At 37.4% G+C, this 19,344-nt stretch overlaps 1 protein-coding gene across 3 annotated transcripts in view; it reads left to right on the top strand.

The window, feature by feature from the left end:
• RBMS1 (RNA binding motif single stranded interacting protein 1) overlaps window positions 1-16,854 on the top strand; it is a 143,354-nt gene extending 126,500 nt beyond the window's left edge. For 2 of the 3 annotated variants that reach the window (XM_033064742.2, XM_033064744.2), the window contains exons 7-14: window positions 2,685-2,800; window positions 3,648-3,697; window positions 3,790-3,883; window positions 7,127-7,177; window positions 9,277-9,387; window positions 10,063-10,143; window positions 11,390-11,474; window positions 14,338-16,854. In XM_033064742.2, the coding sequence (XP_032920633.1) occupies window positions 2,685-2,800; window positions 3,648-3,697; window positions 3,790-3,883; window positions 7,127-7,177; window positions 9,277-9,387; window positions 10,063-10,143; window positions 11,390-11,467 (581 nt within the window). In that variant the 3' untranslated portion in view covers window positions 11,468-11,474; window positions 14,338-16,854. The remainder of the gene's footprint in view (window positions 1-2,684; window positions 2,801-3,647; window positions 3,698-3,789; window positions 3,884-7,126; window positions 7,178-9,276; window positions 9,388-10,062; window positions 10,144-11,389; window positions 11,475-14,337) is intronic. The other variant, XM_033064743.2, reaches the window with a different exon arrangement.
• Window positions 16,855-19,344: the final 2,490 nt, after the last annotated feature.

Raw genomic sequence — 19,344 nt, forward strand, 5'->3', positions numbered from 1 at the left:
ACTAACTTCTAGTAGATCACAAATTGATAGCTTTTTTAAATGTTTGGGTTTCTTCATTGATGCAGGGTTTGGATATTATGTACGCAAAATCCAGTACGTGTGTAATTCTTTCTCCATTTTTTCTTCTTTAAATTTGTTGGAGAATTTTTACAATGCAACACAGAAGATGTTTAATCATCTAAAATGTAGCTGTTTTGAGCTACTGACAAAAAATTCAGATTTATTCTTAATATAAGGTTTTATGAACATTTAATTCAAACAGTTGGACAAATTTACTGTGCTTTTTTTAAAAAAAATAGATCTTTATGTTGGGACAATGATGGAAAATAATAGCAGAAATAATGCTTCCAGGAAAGTTTTTTACAATTCGTTGTAGGGATTTTTAATGAAAACATAATGCAGCTTTAAATAAAGCGTTTACTACGTGTGGGTGCTATGATACAGAATGACAGGGCTAGAAACCTTTTTCTCATGTCTCTCTGAGCTGTTCTCATGCCAGAGAAACTGAATTTTCAAGTGAAATTTTGATTTCATCCAAAATTTTATAGTGCATATTTTGAATATCACATATGCTTCTCATAAAAGTAGATTTTTTTAAATAATGTGTAAGTAACCAAAAAATTCAACTTGGAGAAGAGCTTTTTTCATTTAAGGTAGGTAACTTCAGTATTTGGACCTCCTCTCTCAGTGTGCAATGGGTTTTTGTTTTCCACACTGTATAAAATCAATCAAAATAATTTCAGACCAGAACCTGACGAATCTATCCATATTGGCTAACATATTCTAAGATCACCTCCTGTTATTTCAACAGAACTGTATGTGGGCTAAAATGCTGTGTGCTATGACCAAGGTTATTTGATGTAGCTTTTATAAAGCAACATCAAATGATCTAGCACCATATTGATACAGTACCTTTCGGCTCCAAATATGTTGAAACAGAAGTTGCTTCACACAACAGAAGACCTCAAAGCAAAACTCAGTTTTGGGAATGCCAGAAATCCCCTCAGAAATGCAAGGTTTTGAAGACAGTATTTTCCAGTTTGTCTCCTACTTTAGGGCTTCTGTTATTTCCTTCTTCATTTACTTCATCAGCCGTAGGTCTCCTATATTTTTTGAGTGTCATTAGCCTAACCTTTTCCTGGTTTATTTTATTAATATAGGATTTTAATTACCATTCTCTGAAGGATAATACATTTTAAATTAATTTGGTTGTCATGTTTAATGTTATAGTCTGGCACTGTGTAACAGCACACAGGTAGGAGAGGTCCAGGTCTCTGACCTGTGTGGTCAATGCTGGAGATGAGACAGGGAACCACACACCAGTTCTGTCTCCCTTTTTTATAGAGAAGACTGTCAAAAGATGTGTCATGCAGGAAGTGGATATTTTTCCAGTAGAACCAGACTAGTGTTTTAGGTGTGACATCCAAAGCCAGGGATGACTGGGCCATTAATGCCCTGTTTTGTGCCAAAGTTTTAAAAGTCAAGCTCTTTGTGAGGTTGTGCATGCATCTCTGAGGTTTTCAGTACCAATCATCTTTTGCAAACGCAGACAGGGTGAAGAGACATCGGTACTCACCATGATTATATTAATAGGTTTTGTTGAAAATTTTTCTTGGGGTTGTTTTTTTTGCAGGTGGCCTTCCCACCCCCTGTGTTTACTCTGCATTTGGAAACTTGTATGTTTTCAGGTCCAACCATGTCTCCTGAAGATGTTTCCAAACAGAGAGTGACTGGAGGAGTGTCATGGTAAAGCTTAGACAGCTCATGTGTCAGGAATTATTGACAGAGAAGCATTTACATCCAAGTCATAACAGTGCTTCCACCCTGTGATTAGGGAGGGTGTGGTGTGATGCAGCAGAGCTGTGCTTCAGCCATAGGTACTTGGAAATGTGGAAGCTAAGAACAGAGAAAGAAAGAACACTGTGCAAACCTTTTCATTGCTTCAATTCTGCCATTAAAAATTGAATTCATGCTCAGGATTGTATTAGGAAAAATAATAACCATAAAAATAAAAAATAATAAAGTATGGTGTTGCTATTTCATGGCAGTATGCAAAAAACCCCAAAGAACAATCTTGAAGAATTTCTGGTTGCATTGAATGTTCCTTATAGAGCAGAGAGAAAATGGGAATGGACAGTTGTGGCATTTTCTCGGTGCAAGGTGTCAGGAGATAAAGGTGCTCATTCTCCCTTGCTAGCTGGAGTACGTGGATGTACTGTGCTAGCTCTTCTGCCTGCTGTGGATGAGTAAAACACTCTCAAGTTTTGGGACATTACTGAAACCTCCGAGGGGTGAGGAGAATATGTTACAGACCTTTGGCCAGATTTTTTCTCCACTCTCCTTAGATGTACTTCCAGAGAGACAAAGCTCACAATTCAGATGGCAGTTCTTGTTCAGCCCAGACCAAGAGATACTCAGGATATACAGACCATGTTTCTTTCCAATATGTTTTACAGCAGTAGTTTAAAATCAAATATATAAGGCATTCCAGGTGCTCTGTTTTCTGTGTGGCAGCTTTGTGCTATGCTGAATGGTTGTTGATGCTGTAGTACAGCTCTGTGTTATTTAACTGTTATATTTATTTAACTGTTATATTTGGAATATAAGTTAAACCATACCTCATTTGGAGAGTTGAACACCTGTGTATGATGCTACTTCAACTAATTTTTCTTCTTTCTTCTCAGTTCCTGCAGAACCTTTATTGTGCAAGTTTGCTGATGGGGGACAGAAGAAGAGACAGAATCAGAATAAATACATACAGAATGGAAGAGCATGGCACAGAGAAGGCGAGGTGAGACTTGTAAGTCCTCCCTTCAAGCTTTAGTGTGGGTGTGCAATAATGAATGCTTAGGAAAATGATAGGCATTGAGACTTCTTGGCTTGGATCTTTGGCATATTAAAAATGTTCAAGCAACTCTTACCTGACAGTTAGTGTCTGTATAATAAAAAAACTTAAATGTGTCTTCTTAGGAGAAAAGGCAAAACTGAAACGCTGAGTCCTATCTCATTAAAGTGAACAATAAAATCTCCTTCAACTCGGTCATAATATAAACTTCAGCTCTCTCATGTTATTAAACTACCAAAAACATAACTGTGCTAACATGCAGCAAATAATCCTTCGATCTGTGCGACACTAAAATGCACATCACTTTCACAAGATTAAAATAGTATACCAGTGCCATGCAGCATTATTATTTTTAGTCGTTGTTTTAATCTTTAATGTTCAAGATAATAGTTTCATAGACCTACTGTGGTTAGCAAGCCTAGACACCTCATTTATATTAGACAGGAAAATTCAAATTCACTCCCCATTCATTCTTACAGTTCATGCATTGTAGGCAACACCCTAACATAATCATCTGCATGCCCTGAATCTCAAACACACACATTCTTTCAGCCAGGTGTTTAATAGATTACATTTTGTTCCTCATGATGGGAACATGGAAACTTGTATTCACAATCAGTATTGCTGATTCTCTTCACTGTATAATTACTTCTTTCAATTAACCTTTCCCTCAGTTTTGGTAATAAATTATTTCAGTACAAATTTTCAGTTAAAAATGAGACAACTAAAGAAAGAATAAGAGAAATGATTTACAATTAAAATTAATTTTGTCAACTCTCTCTTTTCCACTTTTTTTTTAAAGGCTGGAATGACACTCACATATGATCCAACCACAGCTGCTTTACAAAATGGGTATGTTGAGTAATAGCACACTAAGAAAAAAATGTTTGTGTTATGAAAAATGCACAGAACTAGCATTTAATAAATATTTCTGCATTTTCTAGATTTTATCCATCACCCTACAGTATTACAGCAAACAGAATGATCACTCAGACATCCATTACACCATATATTGCTTCTCCGGTTTCTACATACCAGGTTTGTATTTAGAGCTTGGTAGCTGAAATGGTTCATTGGAGCTTATGTTTATTTAACAATTGTTACATCTGGTTTTATGAGGTCTCCAATAATGCTTAATTTTAATGAAGTGGCCTCTTTGTGCTGTACAGCATGAAAGTGACAGCCTGAAAACCCGAGTGTGTGTTTCAGGAAGCACAGCGATTTAATGAGATCCTGGTGTCTTGCAAAACCAACTCTCCAGCTTGTGCTGATGGCTCAGGGATTTGTACCACCTCTGCATTTCATGGGAGATTTTTCATTTTCTCTCAGTCAAATTCTTTTAATGTCACCAGTATATCTGAAGTAATTATTCTTTATTTAAAACCTTATTGGTGGAATTAAGTTCATTTTTAAAGATGTTTTTCCATGCATTTTGAGCTTTTCTCTGTTTTTTTCTCAGAAAGCCCAACAATAATATCTTATGTAGTTGTACTAAGAAAGGTACAGAAACATTCTTGACATTAGAGAAGGATATTTGAAAAAAAATAATTTAGAGTTCAAATTACTTTAGCAGTCAAATTCAGTGTTTTTAAATTAGGACTAAAGCATTTATTAGCCTAAGTTAGTATTTTTAAACCAAATTACTTAATTTTGATCAATAAGTTGTGGACATTCTTTGGTCCAAAGCTTTCTGAAGAGGGATTTTGATAGGTGCCGTCTTGAGTCCTCACAAGGGGTATTGATACACAGTTTAACACCTTGGGAAATTATATGGAACAGTTTTAGCACTTTGATATACAGATCTCTTAGGAATCCTCAATTTTAGGGCATCATCCACTTCAGTTTACAAACAACTTGCTTTAAATACAACTAGTATGGCAGTCTCAGATGTGTGCTCTGTAATTACTACTTGAGACATGCCAGTTATGCCAGTGTACTCTAAATTATGAGCTATTTTGGCATTTTACTGTTTAACACATGGATGGAGTAAACAGCAGTGATTCAGGTCATAAATAACCCAAACTAATTAAATTTAGAGAATTCTTACCTCTATGTGTCAGGGGAAGGAGAAGAGGCTGTTTGCTTTCTAGTGAGAGAGACGTGCTGAGCGTTCTAATGTGCTCTGTGTGTGAATGAATATGGAAGGGGAGGTAAAGGGGAGGTAGGAGGCTAACAAAGGCACTGTGGGCCATTTCATCAGCTGTGTCCTGCAGACATTTCCATGTAGCCTTCAGTTCCAAGTGAGGAGGATGAGGAAGAATTGTCTAGTATTAGTCTGGAGGTTGAATGCTGTCTTGCATGAACAAAGAGTTGTGTAGGAGTTAAAACAGTGTTCTCTGGTGTGAAGGGCAGCTGGATTATTTTTATATTAATTTCTGAGGTAACTTATGCAACACAATGTTTGCTCTAGGCAGACAGTGCTAGACTGTATTTTTCAGTATAGTGAATCATTCTGCTTGGTACTGCATTACCTCAGAAATTACAGTAAGTTCTTACCCAGAAAAATATTTCAGTGAAATTAACTGCTATTCTTTATTAAAATATAAATTATTTATCAATACAAGACTCTCTGATATTCAGAATCCAAGTAAAAATTGGAAGTTGGCATGGAAACATACTACTTAGCAATACAGTATTATTTTTTGGGCTTATTGAGATAGGCAGACCACAATCCATTATGTTTCCACAAATGTAGTTACCAGTATTTCAATATACATGGCATGGAGCTCAAATTATTGTGGATGGAGTTATTAATATCATTATGCTTGAAGTGACACAGTAATTGGAATTGAAAATTAAATTGAAGTATTCTGTATTTGGGAGGAAGGAGGTTCTTGGCCAGAAGGGTTTCGCAATTTGAGTATTAGTCACATCTTCATTACTGATCCCTTCTCACTGAAACCTGCAGCTTTCTGTCTTCTGCACAACAGGACCTATCACACAAGCAAAGGGGTTTTTTTTGTTTTTTTCTTTGAGGCATGGTAAAACCTGCTCCTAGATTTATTCTTATTCAGGTAAACAAATTTAATAAAGTTTTGGTTAGTGTTTGTTTCTGCAACCCCTGTGTACCCAAATGACTGCCCTGAGCCAGTTACTATCATAGAGCGAGATTAGCCAAAGCTTTAGTCAGGCTGTACCGGTATTTTTGCCATTAAGATTTTGCCTGAGGAAAGGGAGTGTTCTTTTCCATTTCATTTTTGAACTCCTGTTTGCTCTCTTCCTGACTGAAAAAGAAAAAAAAAAAAAACAATTCTGGTTTGAAAGTAAGTATGAAAAGGAGGCAAGAAATATTTCTATCTTCCAGAAAATACCTCACCTGGATTTTTTTCAAGGCTGTGTGTTTACCTGTCCTGTTCACAGGACTCTGGGAACGATGGTAGAGGCATTTGAAAGGCTTTAAATGTCCAGCAGCAGTGGTGAGCCTGCTCTGTGTGTGGTGCAGGTCAGATTCCTGCCTTACCCTACACACCCACAGCAGGTGGGGAGGAAACATTTTTGTCCTTACCTTTAGTATTTCTTGCAGTACACTTTTTCAAAGAGCTGTTGCAACCAACTCTTTTTACCCAGGATAGCAATATAACCTATTAGTTTCCCTTTTTATAATTCACTTTGTCAAGCAAAGTTAGGCATTCTACTGCAATTGAAGTATTAGGATGGTCACCGATTTTGGAGAGAAAATGTGCTTGGTGCAAGATCAGGGACTCTCATTAGAACTTCCTCCTCTTCCTGTGCTTTTGGAATAACAATGTCTTAGAGAAGAACAGTTCTCCCAAATCTTCTCTTTTTTCCTGGAACAAGATTACAGCAGAATTCCTGATTTTTTTTTCAGTTGTGAAAATACAATAATTTATTTTATTCAGATCACACTAGAAGACAAATGGTGCTATACCTTCTGAGTTCCCATTTACTTTTCCACAAAGGAATTTCTGAGACAGAAGGATCTTCCTTTTTCAGTGTAGCAGAAATCTGCCATTCATCTATTTGACTCCTTTCATTGTACTTGATAAAATTTCTGAAACCTGCACTAAAAACATTGTCCTCTATTCTGAAATGTGTATATAGTCTCTCCAAATCTTGTCTCTGATTTACAGGTTACAATGAATGAATAAAAATGAATACATTTTTCATAGAAGTCAATGTTGTTTCACAGAGGAACTAATTGGGTGAAGAAGTCAATAAATAAGGGAGGAGGCATGTTAACATGATTTAAGTCATTACTATATTTAAGTTGGAGTATTCTAAAATGTGTAACATGAAAAATAAATGCCCATTTTGTTGTAGGTTCAGAGTCCTTCTTGGATGCAGCCTCAACCATATATTATGCAGCACCCAGTAAGTTTTTATGCTTCTCCATTGTTATGTTTATCTATTACATAAACACTTTACGTACTTTAAACAACAGGAAATATGTCAATTCCTGCCCAATTACTTCAATGGATCAAAATGAAAAGTGAAACAGAGACAGTAACATGAACTGGGGCCTCATTTTATTAGGGAAAATAAAGAAAACTATCTTCAGAATATGAATGTGATGAGGACCATTAGAGAAAACTTCCAAGAGGAAACTTAGTGGTGTTGTTTCGTTTTTTGTTTTTATTTTGTTTTATTTTATTTTACTTTAAATGGAAAGCACTTTGCAAATACCAAATGTTTTACATACTGTCTACCTTTCAGGAGCTGAAATTGGAGACCCAGTGTTTTAGAATAGGACTACAATGGGTCAGACTGGATAATTTGTGAAAGACAGATGGATGTAGTGATATGAATGACATTATGGGCACTCACTTGAGAAAACCTGCATAGCTTGTTCTGGCTTCACCACTCATGAGTAATGCTGGTCTCCCTACACTTTTGGCTGTGGCATCTGTACCAGACTGTCAGGCATTCTAATCTCTGCTCTCCCATGGTATTTTGCTTCTTGTCTATGTCATTTGCCAATTAGGTACCATTACATCTGAGACTTACTGGGTTTCTTGAGATGAGCATTACTAATAATAACAGGCACTTTAATACATGCACTCACATAGTTAACAAACAGGTCTGTTTCCAGATATAGAAAGGATATTGTCTTGACTTTAATTAACCTCTCCATGCAGATTATAGAATGTAAATCTTCTTGGCAGAACATTTTCTTCTTGGGCATGTAGAGAAGGTGATGTTAAAGCAGAACACCCTCTCACACACTTAACTGTTGTTGTATTTGTGGTTTTTGATGTTAAATACACATACACAGAGCAGGTTTTAACTTCCTTCTCTATAAACACAGATTTTCATAAAACAACATCCTGCAAATAATGCTGTGAAAGACAAGACTTGATATAATGATGTATTAGTTTAGGTATATTAGTTTCACAGGTACACAAGATGAGATTTCACAGTTGAAAATAAAGACCTAGATTCTAGACTGAAGTTCAGTTTTGGCCTGTGCAAAGACGGGTGCTGTCTTGCTCATTTGCTTTTCAGAGAAGCCTGCAGTCTACAGACAGGAAATTCTTTCAGTGTTTGATGTGCCTGTGACTCATTTCATCTACACTGATCACATGGTTGTTTTTCCAAGTATATTCTATACTTCTTTTTTTTCTTTTTTTTTTCTTTTTAAGGATTAGTTACTGATTCAAAATACTTGCTTTCAGTGCACTGCAATTATTTCTGTTAGTTTTGAATCTCCATTAGTTTTAATCAACATCTTCTGCAAGCATAAGTCATAGAAAGTATTTGGAAATGTGTTTTTGTGGAACATGATTGTTAAAATGAAATTTCGTGATCTTGCATTTCAGTTAACTCTGAAAACCTTAGGAGTGTGCCCTCCATATTTAGCAGTCTAAACTGTTTAGAAGTTTAGACTATAATTTTAACAGCCCTAACAAAATGGTACAGAAGGAATAGAAATGTCATCAAGAGCAGCTGGTATTTAGACAAAGAATCAGCATTGCTAAGTCACTCTGCTGAAATGTGTGTGCTAATGAAAGCAGCCACTGAGCAGGGCAGCTGTCTCTGTGAGCATGTGATGGGAAACGCCCCTCCCCAAAGCCGCCATTCCTGAAGATGAGATAAAAGTTTCTTCCTAAAGCATGAAATTCCAGAGCTTAAGCTAAGTGAATCTGTACTGGGTAACATGTGCAAATCTTTGCTTTCAAGTCAGGATCTGGTTAAACTCATATTTTACAAAGTATTTTCAGCAGGTCTCTCAAGTGTATTGCACATCAGTTGAATGTACAACAGGAAGGCAAAGCAGGTCTTCCACCTTGAGCATCTACAGATGCTGAAGTAAAATATTCAGAATGCCCCAGACCTGCATTTTGAGTCAGTGTCTGGGATTAAGGAGAGTTCTTATGGTATATCCCCTCAGAAGGACAGTCCGTACTTAGACTCTCAAATCAAAAATTAAATCTGAGTGCTGCAACCATTTCTTTGTTTCTGTGTTTTTACAGGGTGCTGTTCTGACTCCCTCCATGGACCACACCATGTCACTACAGCCTGCATCAATGATAAGCCCTCTGACACAGCAGATGAGTCATCTTTCATTAGGCAGTACTGGAACAGTATGTAGCAATTTGATACAAAATAGAACTTATCCAAGTAGAAAATAATTCATGTAGATCACAGTATCCCTGTGAAGCTTACATGAGGGAAAAAATAAATCCTCTAAGTCATCTTGTATCCAGTAAATTATTAGAAACTGTCTCAATTTTAAATTTATGTTGAGCATCTATTATTCAGTCTATTAATTGACTAGAAATTGGAAAAGAGTAAATAAAAATAGACCAAAAAAAATGAAAGAAATCCACGAGGGAACTTCAGATTTGCATCCAAAAGATTAAAAATAGTTAGTTTTACTCTTTATACTCCTTTCTGCAACTCTGATCTCTTAAAGTGTGAAACAGAAGTTAAATCAGAAGAGATTCAGACTTGCTTCTAAATTGCGAGACCCTTCTTTTCTGACCAGATTGGGTTATAAAAAGAAAATATGATGACTGGGGTTAACAGAGAAGGAAAAGTCCTTTACATAGTCTTTGAAGTCTCACTTTGAATTTTCTCAAAATAGATACATTACTTTTCTGGAAAGCCTATTAATTTCTGACACAAAAGTCTTTCTCTCATGTATGTTGCTTTAAGGAAACAGTCAATATCTGTTAAACAATAACATGACAAGTACTTTGTATACTTTTACACTTCTACTGGGCTTTAACTCAATGTAATGGACCCTGTCTTTCCAGTACATGCCAGCCACAACAGCTATGCAAGGAGCCTACATCCCCCAGTACACACATGTCCAGACAGCAGCGGTTCCTGTCGAGGTCAGTATATTTGATAAAAGACAGGAGATAAGAATATGAATATGATTTTTCTTTTTTTTTTGGCTAGGAAAATTAGTGCTGAAAGGCAAGTATTGTAACAGTGAATATACTGTCAATGCCACAGGTATTAAAACTGTAAAATGTCATTATTCTTAACTAATACAGCCAATATTACAACAAAGAATTACCTGTACTTATGGCAGTACAGTACTTGGAGCAATCTTCTCTATGAGCATAGCTCAGGCAAACCCTGTGTTTTGTCAAACATAACTCCAATAGGAACAAGCCAGAGAATGTATTGTAGTTTTGATCTTCCACTTAGTTTACCTATGTACAAAATTGTCTGCCAACAGACCTTGATTGTAGCTTTTTGCAAAGAATCCTGATTTGACCCTGGCATTTCAGGATACTGTGCATGTTTGTCTAATAAATCTCTCTCTGTTGAAGAGGAATTTATGACTTCTGTTGGAGAGCATAACATAAGTGAACTAAATAATTTATCTACTACTTTGGCTTGCCTTACACCCTATCATAGGTCAGTACTTCTTTAAGAGAGGAGCTAGGCAAGACATGCTGCAGCTCGTGTATTCAGAATGAGTGCCAGACAGTCTCTTCCAGAGCCTGTAAGAAAAAAACCATTTCATTTCAAAGTCTGTTTATCCAGAAACTCCAGAATTTGTTTTGGTGCATCTGCCCATGTGGATCAGAGATGATCTTTTGCTAATTACCCGATTGCTCTGTCTGCCAGAGCACTCTCAGCTGAATTAATTGCCTGGTTTCTGGGGAGCCTGGTGCAAAGTCCCATCTACAATTCTTTGTGTTGCCTAGTGCCAATCCCATCACAGTACTCATAGTGTGTGTGGTAAGCAGATCTCATTCTTCTCCCTCCCCTTCAAAAGGAGAGGGACAGAATGCTCTTTTACATCTACAGATAGGGAATATTCTAGGAGTTATTTGCTCTCTCTATTTGTTTCGATAATGTCAAAAGTTTGAGGGTTTTTTTTTTCATTATCACCAAAGTATCTGAGGAATTACAAATATTTTGCATGATCATTTAATTTCTCTGTTTGCTGAAATATTAATCAAGTTAAAGTTAACACCTCAGATTTGAAATATCTCACTTGAGAAATGTGACAAAGATTTTAAATTGGAAGACTGTTAATTGCATGAATCAAGTGGAAATACAGATTGCAGGGAATGCTGCTTGATTTTGTGACTCATGGCTTGCCTTCCTTTTTATTTGCAGGAAGCCAGTGGTCAGCAACAGGTTACGGTAGAGACATCCAGTGACCATTCTCCCTACACATATCAGCAAAATAAGTAACTGTGAGGTAGGGGCTCATCCTGTCTCATGAAAGATGTGAATTCAAAGATGTTTTATTTCATCATTTACAGTACTCTGTATTGAACTTTTTCTTTTAATGTCATATAAATAATACTGATGATAATATCTGGGGACAGTGAAGCTGATTTGAACTTGTCCAGAGTCAAAAGCCAAGCAAAAAAGGGAAGGAAACATGGGATCCAAAAGTGAATTAATGAATTCTGAGAAATATTGTTTTAATAATTTCTCTATACCTTAACTGGATTATGTTGGATTTTAATTTGTTAATTTTAGCAGCATGCTGTATATAGACCAACAGTGAATTAATGCAATAATACAAGAATCAAAATGCTAAAGGGAATTGTACTAATAGACATATCATGCTCTAGTTTTGTGGTACATGTAAGATTAGAAGCAGCTTCATGGTTGACTTACAGACCATGGGCAGGGAAGCAGTCTGGTAGAAATTCTTGCTGACCTTTTCTCCTGAAGACTTGCCTGCTCATCCTTTTTTCTTGGAAAAAGCAGTTTGGTCCAGAATTTTATCAATTAGTTTTTAATCCATGTCCTCATTTGGTTTTAATTCCAACATTTTACTTTCCTGCTCCAGGTTTCCTCTGGTTCTGCTTGCATGGCCTTTTTTACTAGCAAATCATTAGCTTTACCTGAACTGACTTCATACAAAATTGTTTTGCTTTCTGTACATTTCCATCCTGAAAATGTTACTTCCACTGACCTCTTTTCCATGATGCATGTTTTAAAGTTCTGGAATTTAGTTCTTTCTTAACTCTTTTTTTTTCTTTTTTTTTTTTCTTTTTTTTAAGTGCTTTGTAAGCCAGGCAACTTGGCTACATAATTTTTTACATCACATTTTCTAAGACCTCACATTGAAAAATTCCATTCATCTGCAGTAATGTGCTGGAGGCCATTTTATCTACAGCCCTTGTGGCATTTACTTGATACTGAAAAATCAAAATCAGTTATGTGCTACCATTGTGTTGTATCTCTCCAAAATGTATTGATCCAACAAAGCACATATTTTGGCATAAGCTTTGATCCTGCAGGTCAGTTGTGCTCTCATCCCCATTATTGGCATAACAGCTTCTTATATGGAAAGATAGAAACAAACCAATGGGGAAACTTGGCAAATTCAACAGATGGCAGAGCCTGCGTAGCACAGCATATGACCTGTGTTATTCCTGTAGTCGGGCCAAATGCTGGCATCTAGAGGAAGCCCACATCCTTGATTTGCTTCCAGGGCAGGCAGAAAGCAAAGCCACAGGCTCTTCCCGTTATCCATCTCGTGTTAAAATCATGACTCCTGCACGTTTCCCATGCCAAGGCTGCTGCCTGGTGTTAACCGCTTTGCAAGGAATTATTTGTTTTGCCTTAAGTCTTCCCTGTGGGCATGTAAAACCTCCTTAGCCATAGAGATCTGTGGTAGCCAGCGAAGCGTAATCCTGCATGTCACATCCCCATCCTGCCTCTCTCTCCCAGCCTGTCAGTATCTTCCCCATAGACTGAGGCCAGGCAGGAGGAACAGCCTTAAGTCTCCTGAAAGGAAAAGTTGTTGTTGCCATTTGAGACACGTTTTGTGTTGATGGCTCTGTGTAGAATTCCAAGCTCTGTGAGCAATTCTGTGTGTTTGCTGTAAGTCAGTTCTCCACTTATTTTATTCTTCAGAGAAGCACTGTTACCTGTATTTGTATGCAGTAGAAGCAAGTGAAATCTGTGTCAGCAGAGGCTGTAGCACTGGGCACGTGGGGAAGGTTAATATTACCCAGCTGATTTCAGCCCCAGAGCATGGCATTTGGTATTTCTGTCCCTGGAACATGCTGGCACTTGCCTTGTTTCAGACAGGTGAAGGGGAGGGAATTGACTGTTATTTCGTGTCCTAAATACAGGGAACACTGCGGTCTCTTGATTGTTGTGGCTTTGTCACTGTTGTCAAACTGAAACTTCTTTTTAAATGCACACGCAGCACTTTTGGGAATGTCTCATTTAAAGTCAGTATCCGTATTCCCATAATTGAGGGGTGAATTATAACTAGCATATTTGCATGAGTTGTTGCAGTCAATCAGAAATACAGTGTCTTTCCTCTGGCAGCTATATTTAATAGTTTTATAGCTTCTTTTCAAAAAGTTGCTACTACGTGAAAAATAGTCGAAGGGACTTGAAAAAAAAACAACAAAACAAAAAACTTGTTTTATATGCACCTACAAATGTACAAGCCTTAAAATACCAAACTTTGCCTTGCTTGGAAAAATTAAAAAATTGTCTAAACTTTTTTGTCATTAGCTGGGTAGTTTTTTAAACCCATGTGGCAATATAAGCCAGTACATTGAAAAGTCTGCCTTCGAATTTGATGAGCCCTGACTTGCTGTTCAATATGACCATCAGGGAGGCACAGCAGCTGTGTCTGTCTTAGCTGTCATGCACAGCCTCCTTGAGGCTGCACCAAAAGAAGTTATTGTTCCTTTTCCGGAGATCAGAAACCTTGGGGATGCCACAGGAGTAGCACACTCAACCACTTCTGGTCGATTAAAAGGAGCAACAACAACAAAATGAGGAAGGGAAGAGCTTTGAGTGCAGCCTCACAGTTCCCCCCCAGTGGGAGCTCTGTGTGCTGAGCAGTTGTTAGAGAGAGAGGGGCAAGTGCAGCCCAGCTCTGTCCTGGAGGAGAGTGTTATCCTGGGAAGGGCCCAGCACCTGCAGTGCTGCCTGTGTTACTTCCCAGGTTTGTACCCAGATTCATTTACTCTTCTCACAGCTGTCTAAAATAGGAAATTGGTTCATTTTGTGGACAGCTACATTAGAAAAAAAGTGTGTGATTGTAACTCTGCTCTAGCTCTGACCTTTCTGTGTTACAGATGTCCAGTGTTGTCCTGGCCTGGAGAAGGGTGCAAAGGCTGAAACAATCATGGATTTTACTGATCAATTGTGCTTTAGGAATTATTGACAGTTTTGCACAGGTTCTTGAAAATGTTATTTATAATGAAATCAACTAAAACTATTTTTGCTATAAGTTCTATAAGGTGCATAAGAAAAACCTTAAATTCATCTAGTAGCTGTTCCCATGAACAGGTTTATTTTAGTAAAAAAAAAGTTTTTATCAAGTGTTATGACGCAAAAAAAAAAAACCTTCAAATTTCTGGGTATGCACAGATGACCACGAAGACTTATTCACGTGCATGACAGAATTTGTGTTTTGGTTTATTTTTATTTTGTTTGTTTCTTTTATCTTTTTTTTTTTTTGTATGAAATGGATTTTCTGAAGTTTAAAATAGTAAAACATCTAAGATGATGTTCTGTGCTTGCAGTGTGTGAGTGTTGCTTTAGTGCAGTGTTGCAGTTATAGTGTCTGGTCTCTTAGCTTTCTGTTTTTCTTTTAATGTAGTGTGAAGTGTCTTATCCTTTTCTATAAATTCCAATTTGCCTTAAATCTTTCAATGCTGTAGCTGTTTCAGTAAGTAGTCCAAACTAATGGTGTAGAATGCTTTGACCAAATGAGCTGGTCTATTATGCCTTGTAAAACAGCAGCATAGGGCTTTTAAAGGTAGTCAATAAAAATTGCTGAAAATTTGGCTTTTTTAATGTGTAGTAAGTGTTTTTAATGATTTTTTCACATAATATGTAAGGTAGTGAAATGCAAGAGGGGAAAAATGTTTTGTGTGAAACACATTTTCTGACTGGGGAAATTTTAATAGTATAAATTGTTTGTAAGGCCATATGCCAATAGTTCCCTCTGGTAGTTTGAATGATTTAGGAACTCTGCTGTATGATGCAATGTAAAATCTTTTTTTGCCTTTTTTCAGAAACTAACTTGATGTTCTAGTTTTAGCATAGGTAGAGTAGGGAGTTTGGGGTGGAGATATCACCGAATGTTTTTGTCCTTCCTTTATACTAATGATAGTGCTTTAGGATGAGGATTGTGCTGAGACTTAGCAAACAGAAAAGTTGCTATTACAGCAAAATGGCAAAAGCTAAAGGACTCGTTTTCAAACATATGCTGAGATTTAAGTAGAAGCATAATTGATTGGGTACTAGCTCTCTATAGTAGGTAAATAAAAATAAAAAGACTTGGCACTTTTAAAAGGTAACTTTACCAAAGAACAAAGAGCCAGTAACCAATAATTCTGATTTGTCTCAGCATTGCGTCTTCTGTACTCTTTATTTTTGCCGGACCAGTTTGCGGTTAAGAGAATGTGCCTTTTTTGTACATTTGCATTTAGGTTTTATAATTTTAATTGATGTATGGACACAAAAGCATGAAGGAAGACTTGGATCCAAGCAGTGCCACACTTTACATCATCACTACAAGTGTTAAGTGTAAAGAAAACCAATTTTGAAACTATGAAATTCCTGATTCATAAATACACAGTTATTTGTACTTCACATATTAGATAATTCACTGCTACTAAAGCTTTTTATTACAATTGCATATGTTTTAAATTGAATGATAAATTAAGTTGTCTTCCAAAACTGTGTACTTCTCTGGTCAGCTGTATATGATCAGTTATCTACCTCAAAGTTTATTTCCTTTTGTATTGGGACAGGTTGCTGGCCCTCCCTGTTTCCACAGACCAAATCATCCTAGCTCGGGAGCTAGGGCTAAGCAGTTGTTTCTTTCAAGTATTTTTTAGTTTTTAAATTTTGTGTGAGTATTGGAGTATAGATGTCGGTGACATTTCATAGTTTCAAAAGTAAATTGCTGCTCTGAGAAGTGTAGATTCTAGTGAAATGCATAGTCATAAGAGATGTGTTTTTGTTTTTTCTTTTTTTAAAAAGTTGTGGTATTATTGGTTCTATGCTCCCTGGAATATTACTGCTTTGTAAAAGTCCAGACTTCCTGCAGCACCTTGCCTGTATTTGGTAACTTTCCAAACCTGGATCTCTCACTACTTGCTATTTTTGCATTAATTAAAAACTGCAGTATGATAGCTGTGTTAGAGGGAGGGAAGAGTTGCTGCCAGAAATGTCTGAACTAAGTGCCATACTCATTGTCTGGGTAAGATTTGGGAAATTTAACCTCTGTACATAAAGAAATAATCAGTTACTTAAACATCACATAGTAGACAGCCATTAAATTATAAAAAATTAATTTATGAAGAAAGACCTTTTGTACAGATTGAAAAAAAAAAAAGATTTTCATAGAGATATCTATATGATCAAGAGAGTTAATTTTTTATTTTTGTTTTACTAGTGCCACAAACTTGCCAGTGGTAACTTATTTGTCCGGTTCAAGATAACTCTGTAGTTTTGTTTCCTAGGACTTGTTGTTAAACGCCAAAAGACATTTTTGAACTGTAAATTTGATTAGATTGTTAGCTTTTTCTGTTTTATTTCTTTGAAAACTTTTGAATAAAAAAGATCCAAAAAAACGAAAATGCATCGTCTTTTTCCTTCAGACCTTCCTTTATTGGGGGAAAACCCAAACAGGTTATGGTATAACTTTTGCATTTACCTTGAAATGTTTGGAATTGCTGTCTGCCTGACAGCTTGGGGTTCTTTCTCCTGTATCTTTTGGTGAAAACCAAATTTCATGCCACACTATGAAGTCACTAATTCTTTCAAACAAAACAGGAAAAGATCTATGAAAAATATATGGTGAGATGTCAGATTTGGATGCAAGAACTCTGTTCTACTGTGTGTCAGCCCACATGGGGAGTTGTGTGTAACCAGGCTTGGTGCTGTGGCTGTAAATGCCATTTTCCTGAGGTAAGGTTGGAGATGGAGGGTCACTTTGGTACCTCATGGCACAGCCTTCAAATGCTTTTGTGTTCCCCTGTGTGCTGGCATTGGCTGGAATACCCACTTCTGGAGAGCAGAGGTGATACTTCACGGGGATTCAAAGACATCCCAGTGTTGGCCTTCCAGCTGCCATCTTTAAGCCCTGATTTCTTTAAAGGTAGTCTGTGATTTTATGATCCTTTTGGCAGGATCAGTACTCCTGATGGTGTGTATCAGGTAGAGGATGGCTCTGACCAAAGTAAGGCTTGGGAAAGCAAGAGGGGAAAAGTCAAACTGTTGTGTCTCCTCAGCCAAATGGTCTTGACATGCCTTTGGATTGATGTGGGTGGCAGAGAGGGGCTCTGGCCTAGCCTTGGGCACCCCAGGGTGCACCCAGTGGCACAGAGCAGGGCTGGGTGATCCAGAGGGCTCCTGCTCCTTGCTGTGGCAGCTGGATGGCAAAGGGGAGGCTCACTTACCCAGGCTTTGCTGCTCTGGAGAGCCCTCTCAGTTATTTCCACCTGGCTTTGAGGGATCCCAAGGGCTCTGCCAGCACCATGGCAGGCCAGGCAGCCTGCTGGGATGGCAGGTGGGGGCATGCTGCTGGCAGTGCACAGCCTGAGCTTTCGGTCATGCAAGCAATTCTCCTGGAGAACAGGAAACTTGATTTACAGTTGCTTATGCAATGAAGACATCCTCAGCCATGACAGCACTAATTGACCCAAGGGAATGGCCTGAAGTTGTGTCAGGAGAGTTTTACGTTGGACATTAGAAAAAGGTTCTTCACCCAGAGGGTGTCTGGGCACTGGAACAGGCTCCCCAGGGAAGTGGCTGCAGCAGCAAGCCTGACAGAGTTCAGGAAGCGTTTGGACAATGCTCAGGGCACATGGTGTGACTTGGGAATGGTGCTGTGCAGGGCAGAGAGTTGGACTCGATGATCCTTGTGGGTCCCTTCCAAATCAGCATATTCTGTGATTAATGGAGAGAAAAAACCATCACACTGTGCTACTAAACACTCAACTCCTGCAACTGAAAAAAATACCATTTTACCATTTTGGGGGTCATTTAAATATTGGCCCAGTATGTTGCCTGTCCCAAATGCAATGCATGAGATGATGAATACAAATAAGTTTAAAAGACTTTTGTTATGTTGTTCATGTTCATCACCATACTGAATTAATCTCAGATTAATAAGCATTATTTTTAAATTAGGTATGAATACTCCTCACAAAAGCTGTATGTAAAATAGACTCCAAAATGGAAATGGTTTTTGCTCTCTACTTGCTTTTCTAATTATCCCTATGATAAACACAATTCTCTTAGTATATTTGATAAGAATGAAGGCTTTTTTTAAGGTTAGTACTTTTTGTCTGATCTAATAAGGTTGTGTGTATATCATTCCTTCAGGTAATATGTAATAATACAATGTCTTTATGCAATATACTTTCATTGTATATAATAAAACTCATTATCAACTAGTTTGTTCAAACATTGACTCCATCCTCTTGCATGCAACCTGTTTTGAACCCTACTTGCAAACCTGCTGTTAGTATTTTTTTTACCTGTTAACAAATATGGGTAAGTATCAGATTCCTGTAGTATTGTGTGCTAATATAAATGTTTCATGCAAGATCATGCACCAACCCTGTTGTTTTTTGTTAGTTAGCGATTACAAAGTAGCCTTTCTTTAGGCATTGAACATAATTTTTTATCTTTCTCTATTTTCTAAATTAAGTACTCTGGGCAGGTGCAAGACAAGTGCAAGCAATGCATTAACAAGCAATATAACCAAGTACTGTTTAGCAACTGAGCCTTGCTAATGACTGCATATAATGGGTTAGAACAGAGCAAGTCAGAGTAGTCTAAAGCTAGCTTTTCATAGGAAAAAAATGTTAGTAAGTGCTGTTTTGCTCTCCCCTTCTAGCTTTAATTTCTGCCATGGTACCTTCACCATACCAGACAAACTCATGATTGACTAAAACTGTGCCACCTGATTTTCCACAGCAACATCATATCAGAAATGCATTTTATGTGCCAGAATATGGGTTTGTACTCCTGCTCCTCCTGTGCACACTTCACTGCACTTGTTCCTTTTGCTGTAGTCAACCCTCCAAAATCTTTTGTGAACTTCCACATGTGTTGGAATA

Source organism: Catharus ustulatus, chromosome 7 (assembly GCF_009819885.2).
Source record: "Catharus ustulatus isolate bCatUst1 chromosome 7, bCatUst1.pri.v2, whole genome shotgun sequence".
Lineage (NCBI taxonomy): Eukaryota > Metazoa > Chordata > Aves > Passeriformes > Turdidae > Catharus > Catharus ustulatus.